This window comes from Podarcis cretensis, assembly GCF_951804945.1.
Source record: "Podarcis cretensis genome assembly, chromosome: 8".
Classification (NCBI taxonomy): Eukaryota; Metazoa; Chordata; class Lepidosauria; order Squamata; family Lacertidae; genus Podarcis; species Podarcis cretensis.
The window spans coordinates 29,209,187-29,223,329 of NC_137177.1; the positions used below are offsets into that span (position 1 = coordinate 29,209,187).

General features: G+C 44.9%; 1 protein-coding gene across 2 annotated transcripts in view; it reads right to left on the bottom strand.

The window, feature by feature from the left end:
- Positions 1–14,143, bottom strand: part of LDLRAP1 (low density lipoprotein receptor adaptor protein 1) — a 68,158-nt gene that overhangs the window by 40,010 nt on the left and 14,005 nt on the right. Inside the window, exon 1 of one of the 2 annotated variants that reach the window (XM_079987793.1) lies at positions 647–842. The exons of the other annotated variant lie outside the window; for it this stretch is intronic. Within the exon in view, the coding sequence (XP_079843919.1) occupies positions 647–683 (37 nt within the window). The 5' untranslated portion in view covers positions 684–842. Of the gene's footprint in view, positions 1–646; positions 843–14,143 lie in introns of those variants that run through there. 2 annotated transcript variants of the gene reach the window in all.

Genomic DNA, 14,143 nt, shown 5'->3' on the forward strand with positions numbered 1-14,143 from the left:
GAAGCCAAGGAGCCTGCATTCGCCCCATAAGACGCACACACATTTCCCTTTAATTTTTGGAGGGGGAAATGTGCGTCTTATAGAGCGAAAAATACGGTACACAATTCCTCCCCCCTTCCCCCCTACAATTCCCAGGGTGGTTTAACAGCCAATCCCTCTTTCCAGAGAATTATGGGACTAACAACTCTCAGCACCCTTAGCAAACTACAGTTCCCAGCTCAAGATGACTTTGTTGCTCCAGCAAGCACAGCTGGAAAAGGAAGGCCTTTATACTCCTTCCTGCTCAGGAAGATCCAATGGCCAGCTGGGGATTATGATTACAATATCTTTATTGTCATTGTCCCTTGCAGAACAATGAAATTGAAAAACTACATAAAACTACATAAAAACTACATAAAACATTCAAAACCCCCTAAAAACTCTAAAACCCCATTTTAAAATACACTATACTACAGAGACCCCTTAGAGACTGGGGATAGGACTAGATGAGCCTCATGGTCCTTTCCAACTCTACAGTCCTGTGACTCAATGGTCAGAGGCTGCTGGGAAGGTTCCCCAAGCTTCCACCTGAAAGTTCAGTGGTTCACCACATGGGGTAGCAACACTAAAGACACCAGCAAGTATAATTCTGCATCTATCTACTTGCTGCTCAGGCCTCGGACCATATTTTTGCTTTGGCACATCCATTTGCTGGTATGCAGCCTCCAGAAAGTCACTCAAGAGGAAAAGCCGCCCTGGGCCTGGCGATGGGGTGGGGAAGTTTTCCCAACCCTGCTCTGAAGCTGGTTTAGAGCACAGTCTTCAGAGCCACATACAGGCAACTTTCCATTTGTGCACATTCAAGGCATGCATGAGCGCTTGTGGTGTTTGCGGCCTTTTTCCAACAGTGTTCCCGATATATGCAATTTCACTTAAACGTGTGGTGCCTCGGAATGTAACCCCCACGTAAATGGGGAGTAGCCTGTACCAACTAGAAAGCAGAAACTATAACCCCGCCCCCCAGCCTGAGCCTACCCAGTCAAGCATGGAATACAAAGCTCAAGAGGGCAGGAATGACCTGCTGCACAGCATGATCTGTGCACTTGCTTCTACCCTCTCCCACAATAACTGAGCAGCCTCAAATCCCCTGCCCACTTCCAAACCAGTTATCAGAAAGACAAACCATCTGTGCACAGGCTTAAGCAGGCTCTCCCCTTCATTAGCTTTTCACAACCTCAAGGCCTGTGTAGTGTCTAGTGATGTCACCCAGCCAGAAGTACTACCCTCTTGGCTAGTTGCCAGGGCTAGAAGGATGCACAGCCAGCAATTTATTTTTTACAAGCTCTTCTTTCTGATCCTGTCTACGTGCTTGCTGTCACCGTGCATAGGTATGCACTACTAAATCACTGGGCAGGAGGGGGAGTGAGAGAGATTGTTGGCAGGGGAGCCCTCTGCACCATGCATTTAAAGCAACACAGTATAATATAAACAGCCATGGCTTCCCCCAAAGAATCCTGGGAAATGTAGTTCTGTTTGCTAGCAGACATCCCTTCCCCTGAGCTACAATTCCTAGAGTTCCCCTGGGAAGAGGATTGATTTTTATATCACTCTGACATTTGCAGCTCTCTGAGGGGAAGAGGAGTCTTCAGCACACATGAACAACTAACTGCAGCTCCCAGGATTCTTTGCAGGAAGCCATGACTCTTACTAGAACAAAAAGACCTCTAAGTGGGTTACAGGAGACAGTCTAAAATAATATGTAGAAGAAGAAGAAGGAGTAGCCAAAAAACAAATCAATAAAATAAACACTAATACCAAGCACTGAAAGAGAGTAGAACATAATTCAATAACATAAAATATAAAGCTGAGGAAAATCCTGTACAGCCCCAAATAATGAACGTTTGCAACTAAAACCATATTTTAAAGGAATTTGGTGATTGTTTGTAAGCTATTTGTCACCAGAGATATCGGGTTGGCAGTCTAAAACAGTAATAAATAATAATTCTGGCCTGAGCTCCATCCCTGTCAAAAAGTAAGGGACAATGGACGAGACTCAAGTTCACATGAAATTTCCCCCCAAAATTCCTTCGCTTCCCTGCTCAAAAGTACCAGGAAATTCCTCCAAACACATGAACCACCACGACCCCCCTGACAGGAAGTCTACACAATACAGATTTATCTCCACTGAGCTCTAGCCCAGCCACAATGAAATGCAGTAAGCAAAGCTCCATTCTAAAAAAACTGCAGGAAGGATATCGCAAAACGAGACCCAAGCAGGAGACAAGAGGCTAAAATTAGGCACCAGTTCAGGCTATCATTTGATGCCAACAAGCAAAAGGGAGAAGAGGTTTTTTTGTTTGCTCAGAAAGGCCTCGGGGACACACTCTCCCTGCAAACCTTCTAGTGGAAACTGAGAAGGTAACTGTATGCGGTTTCTCCTGTTTCCAGCAGCTGCGCCAGGTAGCGCCTCCTCCCCCCACAATAAGTAAAAGGCTGGATTTAAAATGAAACACAAGCAGCTACTGATTTTGAAAAGGAAGGTCCAGATACAAGGAAAGAGGAGGAGAAGGACTAGCAAAATCTGCCCCCCCCCCCATTTCTCAAACGTTTTCTTACACTGTGAAAAGCATTTTGTTCTCAGGCACTGAAAAATTTAGGGCAGCTTAGGGTTTGGAGCTCATCTTATCATCATCACAAGGTGGTCAAAGATAGTGTTTGTGTTTTCCTTTCCTTCAGAAAGATTTCCCTAGCATTCCTTCAGCCTCCCCAGCTGCTCAGACTTCCTGCGTGAAAAAGCCCTATGGGAGGAGTTACTATTTCATTTAACAAAATTTGTATACTGCCTGTTTGCAAGAAAGCTTCTAAGTGGCTTACAAAAATATGAAATAAAACATTAATATTCTTGGGTGGGGGAGTTAAAAACAAGTATCAATAAACATTCAAAAGTAGATAAAGAGATAAAGCTCATGTAACTTCTACATGTCTGTCTAGGCTTGCCTAAACAGAACTGTTTTAAGCAGGGGCTGAGAAGAATATAAGGAAGGCGTGTGCCTGAAATCAATAGGCAGGGAGTTCCAAGGGGAAGGTGTTGCAGCACTAAAACATTCATTTCATTATGTGGCATGTATAACAGTGCCAGTTTTGCAAAGTGAACTGGTTGAGTATATGTGGTGAGGCGATTCTGCAAGTGAACTAGTCCCAAGCCATAAAGGGCTTCATACACCAACACCTTGAACCTGAGCAAATGGGCACCCAGAGCAGATCTCCAGGCACAGGTTTAATATGCAGAGAGGTCTCACTCTCAAGGGAAGTCCCACATAGAGTGCATTGCAGTAATCCAACCCAATGGAATTAATCATGGGTTATGTTATGGTACCTTTCTCCTGGGCTTTAACTGAAGTGCAGGAACCCAAAATGGTTGCAGAGTGCAGATGAAAGGCCGAATAAATAATAATAAAGAGATGTTAGGTTGCAATCCTGTACACCAGGTATGTGGGGAGCTGGTAGCCCTCCAGATGTGAGATGATTTGCAAAGAGAAGGAAAGGACACTGGCAAAAACCTCAAAAGTCAGGAGAGCCCTACAGCCCATGACATGAGATTTTCACCAATATTTTCTCTCCCCTTTGAATTAAAAAAATTATCCATTTCTTTTCTCATTCATTGATAGAGAAAGGCCAGGGGATTTTTTAAAAAAACTGCAGAAATTTTCAGCTCAACTCTAGTTAAGACATAGCCTTGCAACTTAAATGTTAATACTTTGACCATGTTTAAGAATTGCCAACCCACTGTTTTGGACAGCTTGCTTATTTTCGTTCCTGGGCTGGCAGCGTTTTATGTATTTACTGTATTGTCTTAGCTGGTTGTATAGTTTTGGGTGTATTATTCCTAAGATTTAATTCTGCTTTGATTGTATTGCTGTTCGATTTCTTTATTTTTAATTATACTGCCCTGGGATCCATGCCATAGCTGTCAACTGTCCCTTATTTGGCGGGAAAGTCCCTTATCGCAGCGCTGTGTCCCACTGCTGTGCCTTATTGATGATGTCCCTTAAATTTCCCGGGTTTCAAAGGAAGCAGCTCCTCTCCCTCCTTCCCTGCCAGCCAGGGAGGAGGGAAGCTCCAACTGTGTTGCTTGGCTGCGTTGCTCACCCAATAAGGAGTCTGAGAACAACTGGGGGGTGGAGCTTGCATGCCTTGTGCCAATCAAATCGGCCGCGTTGCCTGGGGACTCGCCTTTGCTCAGCACTTCCCAGTGGAGTGGTGATGGTGGTTTTCCTTGCTGCATCCCCTTTGCCGGGTTGCTGCGCTGTGGGAACCACCGCTTGAGGCTTCGTTTGGCTGCTGGCTGGTTTTTCTGCCTTTGGCTTGGAGGGGCTCAGAAGTTGAACATACCTGTGTTCGGAAAATCCCTTATTTTGGCTGCTGATCCCTTATTTTTGAGGCTGCTGGTCCCTTATTTTCAAATCTGTAAGTTGACAGCTATGATCCATGCTTTACACGAAACCGTGCTTTTAGAAAATTTCAGAAATAAAACAAGCCCATTTCTTACAATTTTATCAAGGAACTTCCAGCCCACGCCAGAAAAAATTACTTTGGCATCCCAGCAATGCTCAGAACCCTTGACCTTTTGCCATTCCGGCACATATCAGTGCGTTTCTACTGAGGAGTTGTGAACAACAATGCTTGACAACTTGGGCAAAAAGAGTGATTTCATAAGAACAGAGGGGAGGTCTTAAGATAGGCAGCTTTGACTAAGATACATTTGTCCAAATTCTCAAGCTTTGAACAAGAAAAGCAGTTTCTATGATCGGATTCCATATCAAGGTGTGTGTTTTATTGAAGGAGCAGAATATGCTATGACCAATTCCCACCTGTGAACAATAAGAAGGCATCTGTTTTAAAGTGAGCAAGCAACAACCAGCCCCTTAAAGCTCAACACACCCTGCAAGGTAATCCTACATGACTCATAATTATGCCACCTAATTGCAAAGCAGAATTAGTCAGGGGGGAAATATGCAGGATGACTCAGGAGGAAGGCACTGCGTGCAATAATGTGGCACACTAAAACTGCAGCGAGGGGTTGGACTTACACTGCACACAAAACAGGAAAGCTTGCCTGATTTTCTCCAGCTGCTTCAAACAAGCAGATCTGCTTTAGGTTTTCAGTAGTTGTCTCCCCATTGGCCTCTATGTAAATGTGCACCAACACTAATCAATGCACTCATATGCAGGCCTACTCAGAAGCTGTCATGTGACTTCAACTGGATTTAGGAGAAAAGAGTTTATAGTCGGAGAAGGGAACCTATAGCCCTCCAGATGGGAATTGGGAATCTTATCAACATCAGCCAGAATGGCCAGCAGATGACGGAGTCATAGTCCCACAACATCTGGAGGGCTACCAGCTCCCCACATACTTGGTGTATAGGATTGCAACCTAATATCTCTTTATTATCATTTATTCGGCCTTTTAAAAAAATTATAATTTATTGAAAGTTTTACAGAAATTGCTGATGTTCGCTAATTCGTCCCATGTCTGGGACAGAAATCGATCCAGCAAATATGACTTGTATTCACTGTTGCTGCTGCTTTTGGTCCCCAAATGATACATAACTGATTGTGTTTTCCCCACATTAGCATCGCATTTCCTGTGTGTGGAAATGAATGGCGTAAAGTTAACATAATGGCAATGCAGTTTGCGTATTTAATTTCATTTCACCACAGCGGACAATGAGATGAATAATGTAGTTTTTGGTTAAAGTTTAACCGCAGTGGAAGGGAAACAATGGTGCATGCAACAAATGCAGGGAGGAATGGAAAAGAATGCCTTCTTACATCCCTCCTGGGAACCTCTGATTTGCTTCTGCATAATGTATAAAAATGGCCAGATTGTGAGCATAATGTGGCACTAAAGGGCAATTAGTTTACCATGCCTCATTTTGAACTAATGTGTGCCCTTAGGAACAACTTCCTCCCATTATACTCTTAGCAACAGCCTCTTGATTACGCTTACAGCTTACAGGTGTTCTACCCGTCTTTTGTGTCTAAATAGAGACAATGGCTTCCTTTCACACTGTAGATGTTAATCAATTCAGGATTGCCAAACTCTTGCATCACCGATAACTGCTGCTGTAAAGACTCACTATGCTTCTTACATTTCATTTCTTTCTGGCCTCACTGCTTACAACATATGTATCTGTATCTGCAACGGAGGATTAAACTTAATGGATTTGAATTCTTTTAGATTCGAGTCCAGAAAAGCTTATGCCGTAATACAAAATTAGTCCTTCAGGAGTCAAATGTGGAAACGGAGAAATGTCCTCAGAAGCAGGGCTATACACACACTGTCCAGAAAACATATAAAATCCAAGTTCTGCCAAGTTGAATTTTGCAGCCTGTGTGGATTATGCAAAAGCCATGCACATCTGCATATAGCTTAGTGTGCATTATTTATTCTGCTCCTACAACTTATTCGGAAGAACAGAAGCCCACACAGAAATTTCTTCCTGCACTCACTTTAAATACCATCTTCTGCAGGCATAAGGGCCATAAACTTGCCTTTTAAAAATAAGATTCTCAAGATGGGAAATTCTGCAGCCGATACTGAATTGAGATTTTTCTGCTTGGGGGTTCAAATGCAGTATGCAAAGTCTGGTTTTTATGCCTTTTATAGCTTTCTCTGCAAAAGTGGACAGGTCTGGGATGGGGTAGGGTAGAAAAACCTGGAGTTATTTTAACAGAGTGAACACGCATTACATAATGTAATAAACACGACTTTGTGCACTTTCACCAGTAAGCTCTGCCTGCACTACACAATACAGTGAGGTCATGCAGCTGTGTGGGCAGATTGAGCAGATAAACTAAGGCCATAAGTCATAGTGGAACTAGAGTACTGTAGACAGGTAATGTTGACAACTATTGCTCCACCCACTTTTGCCTCTGGCCCCACCCACCAATGGCATCTGGCCCCAGAAGGGAATGTGGCCCTTGAGGTGAAAAAGGTTCCCACCTGCTACAGATGGAGGCAGAGCTTTTACCCACAAGGGCAGCGTTTCAATACGTACCAGTACATTCAGTTAAAGCTTAGTGGAGAGAACAGCTGGTATTGACAAAGAGAAGCACATTAACTTGTTGTTTTTTAAGTATCAGTCTGCAAAATTAATGTTCACACTTACTAAATTACATTTTCAGATAGAATGCTTCACAGAGAGGCAGGTCAGGGGTCACGTGATTGTTGGGTCAAGCAGGAGACATATTTAGATGTTAACACAGCAACGTAACAAACCACTCAGATTAATAGAATCCATCTTACTGCTCAGTTCCACTGAGATTTATTTCAACCATACAGCCCAGTTCTCTCAACAACCCTGCAAGGCAGATCAGCCTGATAAACAGTAACAGCTGGTCCCAGCAGGCCACCCATTGAGCCTCGTGGCCAAGCAGGAATTGATTAAGGATCTATTTTATTACAGTGTGGCTACCCACACCAAAAAATCAACAAAAAACATATTGCTTGTATTGCTAAGTTTGAACCAGCAGAAAATTCTCTAAGTTTTTAAAACAGCATTTCCCTTTTTAATATAATTGTGTAACCCATTCTAGATATAATCTCTACCTTCTTGTTTCATGCTCAGTTAGTTACTACCAACTAGAATTGTCCCTTAGTGCTTAAACATGCATTGAAAGTCATCAAACTAATGAATCGTTTTGTTTGCACCCTGCTGCCTCACTGCAGAAGACAGTGCTTTGCTTGCACCGCATCAAGTGATGGTGATCGTTGTCATTTTTCTAATGGGCCAAGAAAAGGGGCACAGATGGTACCATTTCCATTATCTCCACAATACACCATTTCCATTATCTCCACAACCCTGTCACAGAGGTCACTAGCGCACTCCCTTTAGAGAAGGTGAATCTAGCTGTCTGAATGTTTCAAATATAAGTGAGTTCCAGCATACTTCTTGGAATGCAGTATTAAAAATCAGTTGACAACTGAATGCTTTTCCTTAACTCTGTTCTTTTTAAGCCATTGCCTCTCCAAACACAACCTGTAGCCAAGGATAGTTTTTGAGTGCAGCTCGTGGTTAGCAAAAAGAGAGGTCAACCACAAGTTAAGGATGGGCTACATGCTAAGCCAAACCTTGCCTTAGTGTGCTGTAGCAGCAAAAAGGACTAGTAGGTATGATGGCTATGCTTTCCCTCCAATGCCAATGTCTCCGAATACCACTTACTGGGAACTGCAGGTGGGCTACATGCCACTAAGCTCAAGCCCAGGTTGTGGGTTCCCCACAGGGATCTAGCTGGCCGCTAGATGGGCCATTGGCCTGATGCAGCAGGCATGTCTTAAGTGGCAAGCTATACGAATAAAGAGCATTTGAGCGTGTGACCTTCTACAAGGCTGCAAACAGCTCAGCAACACCCCCCCCATCCCACCCCACCAGCTTGAAAAGCACTTTGCAAGCATGCGAGGCTGTGTGGGCTGGACAGGAACAAGCCAAGAGCTGGGAGCCCCTCCTTCCGATCCCTGCTTTGACAGTTTCTACCAGCTTCGCAAAAGCCACTTAACCTTTCCGCCTCGTTCCTCTTCCACTCAACCCTTTGGTGCAAGGACATGAATACAGAAGACCTGGACCTCCGAGGGGTGGAGGGATGATTAGTGCCTAGCGTTTCCAAGTCCCTCAACTGTGAACCCAGCAAGGAAGGCAAGGGCACCCAAAGCAGAGGGAGTCATTGGAATAGGTGGCTAATACCCTCATTATCTCTGGGAGGCAGCCAGCAAGGGCCAGAGGGCGCCAGGTTCAAATACCACCAATGTCACAGACTCAGCTTGAAGCATTTCTCAAGCCCTGACACTCTCCCGATCCCCTATAAAACGGCAATAAGAACAACCTCCTTCACCAGGTTGTTATGGGGGCAAAGCAGTTTTTAACACGTTCTCCAACCTACAAACCCACCCTTTGTCAAAACAATGGCTCACCTCACCAATCAATTACTACATTTCTTTGTTTAAGGTGACAACATCTGCAACTGCATTTGTATTTGCCCTTGTTGATATCTCCTGTTGACTGTAAGCTTCCAGGGCAGGGACCTAACCACCTGAAGGGCAGATTACAGGCTTTACTGAATCTACTTTCAAAACAAAAGACTAGAAGCCCCAAAATTCATCAACTGGAACTAGCGGGCTACATGGTGGCTCAGAATAGCTAGTTAGCTACTTCACCCCATAAGCCAAATACTGGGATTTATTTAAGATTTTTATATACCATTGGATTGCAATAAAACCTCTAAGTGGTATACAAAAAAATACACAACAATAGCTGTCAATAGAAGACAGCTAAAAACAAGTATTTAAAAACATTCCAAAGATAATCAGAATCGACAATAAGCCAAAAAGATATTAAAACTTCGACTAATAACAATAATTTTATTATTTGCACCTCACCTATCTGACTGGGTTGCCCCGGCCACTCTGGGTAGCTAATTATAATAATTTTTCATGCCTGCATATGGTCACCTAAAGAAATATGTTTTAAGAAGGCATTGGAAATAGTACAGTAAAGGGGCCTGTATGTTGTCAATAGGCAATGAGTTCCAAAGTGTAGGTGCTGCCAAGCTAAAAGATTTGTGTGGGATGACCTTAAAATCTATAACTGGGTTACTATAAATCAGAGAATCCAACATAGAACTCTAAAACTGGCCAGCAGAGCTAGATACAAATAATTAGTACTCATATTGCACAGGTGAGAAACACTGAGGCTGATATCACAAGGCCAAGGGTTTTTTTATAATTGCCGTAAAAAGATTTTATTTTAATGCTACAGCCACCATACTACAAAGCACCCAGACCACCACCAGCAAATCCCATGATTTATCTTTTGGCCACCCCTATATATAAAGCATATATATAAAGTCTTGGGCTTGCTGATCAGAAGGTTGGCAGTTCGAATCCCCACAACGGGGTGAGCTCCCATTGCTCAGTCCCTGCTCCTGCCAACCTAGCAGTTCAAAAGCACGTCAAAGTGCAAGTAGATAAATAGGTATCGCTCTGCCGGGAAGGTAAACGGCATTTCTGTGCACTGCTCTGGTTCTCCAGAAGCGGCTTAGTCATGCTGGCCACATGACCCGGAAGCTGTCTGTGGACAAACGCCGGCTCCCTCGGCCAGTAAAGCAAGATGAGCGCTGCAACCCCAGAGTCGTCCGCGACTGGACCTAATGGTCAGGGTTCCCTTTACCTATATATAAAGCATAAGGTTCACTGGTGGCTAAGAATGGAAGAATCTGTCAATATTAATTTCTCCCATTTCTGGGTAAGTTTGTGATATATATTTTTTTAACTTAATGAAAATGCACCAGCATTTTAGTCCACATTTCTCTTTCTATATTTCTCCCAGTATAAATCTCTTAATAAGCAATGTTTGCCTAATACATGTATTTGCAACCTAATACATGTATTTGCACATTATTTTCACAAACATAAACACTTATGCACACTTACCCAAAAGATTCACATTTTTGGCTTGGAGAACTGCAAGATTCTGAGAAATGCAAAATTCGTTTCAATCTGTGCTTTGTTTTGCTTTGGGAAAATGAGAACTAGGTAGCTTTGCATTAAGATGCAACCCAAACTGAATTTCTCACCCACACCTATGGATTGCCTAACGATAGCAGCAACTATAAGTACACTGCCACTGGCAGTATCCAATTCTTGTTACACAGAAGCCATGGAAGTGCTGTTGATTGAACTTGGACCTTTACACATGCAGAGCATGTGTGCTGCCAATGAGTTTTGGCCTCTGCACTATAATACACAAATAATAAACAGTTTAAAAGCCACACAACTGGCCCACATCTGTTCAGCAAGTGCCTTAGGAGCAAAAGACACTCTGCAACCATTCTTAGTTTGTGTTTACATTCAAGAAAAGTAGATTTCAGGGGCTACCCTCCCTATACAACAAGGAATGACCACTTCTGAGCTAACAGCTGGGATAGGGCTCAACTTAAGCCCAGGCACACCAGGGGTCAGCCCCAGCACCTGTTTGCAACTCCAGGGCTCAACTGTGACTATACAAAGCAAGCACAGACACAAGTGCTCCAAAGTAGCTGCAGACTGCATTATCTACCACCGAGTGATTGCAGAAAGTCCTGGGAACAATGGGTGTTTATGGAGACTGCCTGATCAGAGGGTGCCATTCCCAGACAAACGATCACTCCTATATCTCTTTGTTTCTCAATGTATATGGTTTGACTTCAGGTGTGGGTGGGGCAGGTAAACATGCCAAAGTGGGGTTGCAGGCACCTGATTGCTGATTGGCTGCTTGTCAATGCTTTGAAGAGGGTAAATAAGGTTTGGAATATTAAGGGAAAGTATTTTGAAATCTTGGTCATGGGGCAATTTTAATACAAAAGGGCTGGAAGAGTGAAGTCTAGAACAGCATTCCTGAGCCTGATGCCCTCCAGACATCGGGTACTACAACTTGCATCAGTCCCAAAGCTGGTATAGAAAAATACGGTAAAGTAGGCTCTTTGGAACTACATTTCCTTAAGCTGCAACATCCAGAAAAAAGATCAACTGGCTTCCATCTGCATGCTAACTCTCCAGATGGGACACACTTCACAGACATGTCTGGATATTGCTAAGCATTTCAAGAGGCAGCTATTCACCAGAACGTCTTCCTCTTTTTTTCTTTGAAGACGTGCCTCTCAAACGTCTGTTTTGTGTGTGGCAGAAATATTAGCAAGTTCATGCAGTAGGTTAAGTAAGTTCTGTCTTAAGAGAGGAAAACGCTAATGAGACACACATGCTTTGGCAACCTTTCAACTGGGAGAAAGAGAGCCAAGGGGGGGGGGGGAGAACCGCACATCCATTCCCCCAACTCAAAAATGTAGGGTTATGTCAGTTATCCTGATGTAGCAAGAACCGAAATTGCTCCAGCCTGCAATTTGTTTGCATGCATAACAAGAGGCTGAAGGAAGTTGAGAGAGAGAAAGAGAGAGTCAATGACCGCTGGCAAGATCAGGGGCTCCTGATTCCATCTCCTCTTTAAGTCTTGGTTTAAGTGATCTTTATAAACAAGAGCAGGGTTGTTCTTTGCGGTGGGAAGAATTTTGCAGCCCCAGAGAAATACAATGTCCTGGAATGACTCAAGCAAGACAGTTAGTGAGCAAATGGAACTGAAGCAGTCTGGCCTCCCCTTCGTTATGTACACCCAAGATGGCAGCCTTGATCTTAAAGCAGAGGTGGGGAACCTCAGGCCCAGGGGAAGAATGGATCCATCCAGCCTCTCTGCTTGGTCCCTGGGACTCTCCCAAGGCCATGCCCTCCCCAGACGCCTTGAGTGCTTTGGCCTGATGTTCTAAAGATCACAGTTTAGGAATCCCAGTCCTAGACCATTCTTACCTCCTGCTTTGGAGCCACAGCTCAGGGCCGTCTTTAGCAGATGGGGGGGTGCAAATATCCGCCCAGCATCCCCAAATTACCACTGATAGTGGGAGGGAGGCGAAGCTGTGCACTGCCAGCCATGGGTGGGTGCAACTCTCCCCCATGCCCCTGTGGGGATTGTTTGCCTCCCACGGAGGCTTGGGAGGCAAGCTTCACACCTGCCAGCCATATGGCTGGCGGGTGTGCAGGGAAAAGGGAGGCCGCCGGCAAAGCCGCGCAGCTTCCCCACTCACTGGGGCGCCCCTGAGAGGCCGGCGCCCTGGCGCAACGAACCACTAAGCCCTATGGGAAAGACGGCTCTGCCACAGCTGCCCCCCATCCACATGGAATTGAAGAATATCCTTCCTGCCTGCTTAGTAATAATAGCCTAGAGATGCACAGCAGCAAGGGAAGCGTAGAGTGGCCCATGGCTACCAGCCCATTTAAGCTCTGTTGTGCTACCTGGTCCACCTGCGCAAGAGAATAAATAAGGTGAGGGAATCATGAGGTGAAACAGCAGTCTGTGCCATTTCAGAGTGCATGTGGGGAATGATATACAGTGGTGCCCCGCAAGACGAACGCCTCGCAAGATGGAAAACCCGCTAGACGAAAGGGTTTTCCGTTTTGGAGGCGCTTCGCAAAACGAATTTCCCTATGGGCTTCCTTCGCAAGACGAAAGCCCATAGGGAAATCTCCGGGACAGTGGGGAAGCGCAGCGCGTCTTCCCCACTGTCCTCGGACCTCCTCCGAAGGCTGGCGGTGGGGCAGAGAGACCTCCTCCCGCTGCCAGCCTTGGGATGGCTGCTCCGAAGGCTGGCGGTGGGGCGGAGAGACCTCCTCCCGCCGCCAGCCTTCGGATGGCTGTCCTGAAGACTTGCGGTGGGAGGAGGGTTTTCCTTCCCACCGCCAACTTTCAGAATGCTGTTCTGAATGTTGGCGTGGGGAGGAAAAACCCTCCTCCCACCGCAAGCCCCGGGAACAGAGGAGAAGCGCTGCGCGCCTTCCCCTCTGTTCCCGTACCTGTCCTGAAGGCTTGCGGTGGGGAGAAAAGCCCTTCTCCGCACCCAGCCTGGCAAGCAGTCTCCATAGGAACGCATTAATTGATTTTTAATGCATTCCTATGGGAAACCGTGCTTTGCAAGACGAAAAACTCGCAAGAAAAAACTTGCGGAACAAATTAATTTCGTCTTGCGAGGCACCACTGTAACTGCATTCCTTCCCACAAAGGGGGGGGGGGGGGGAGAACAATTCACGCAAGTGAACAAGCTAGCATATCAGGCAAGGAGGATTCTAGCTCAGCTGCCTCCCTGAGTATTCTATAGTATTCTATAGTATTCTATAGTATTCTATAGGCAGAGTGTTTTTAAAAAATCTCACGAAGAGAAGCACTAAAAAAGAAAGCCCACCTGAAGCCCCAGACCACCTTAACACCATACATTTAAATCTCTATGACACCACTTTGAACTGCAACAGCTTTGCCCAAATAATTCTGGGCGCTGCAATTTGCTAAGGGCACCAGAGCTACAATTTCCAGAGTTCCCTGTGAATTGGGGTTGGTTTATTATTAAAATGGGATGGTTGTTAAACCACACTGAAAATTGTAGCTCTGGGGCAGGAATAGGAGGGTCTCCTTGCAACTCTCAGCACCCTTAACATCATACATCTCCCAGAATTCTTTACGGGAAGCCATGACTGTTTAAAGTGGTATCATAGTTCTTTAAATGCATGGTATGAATGTGGGCCTGGTATAAC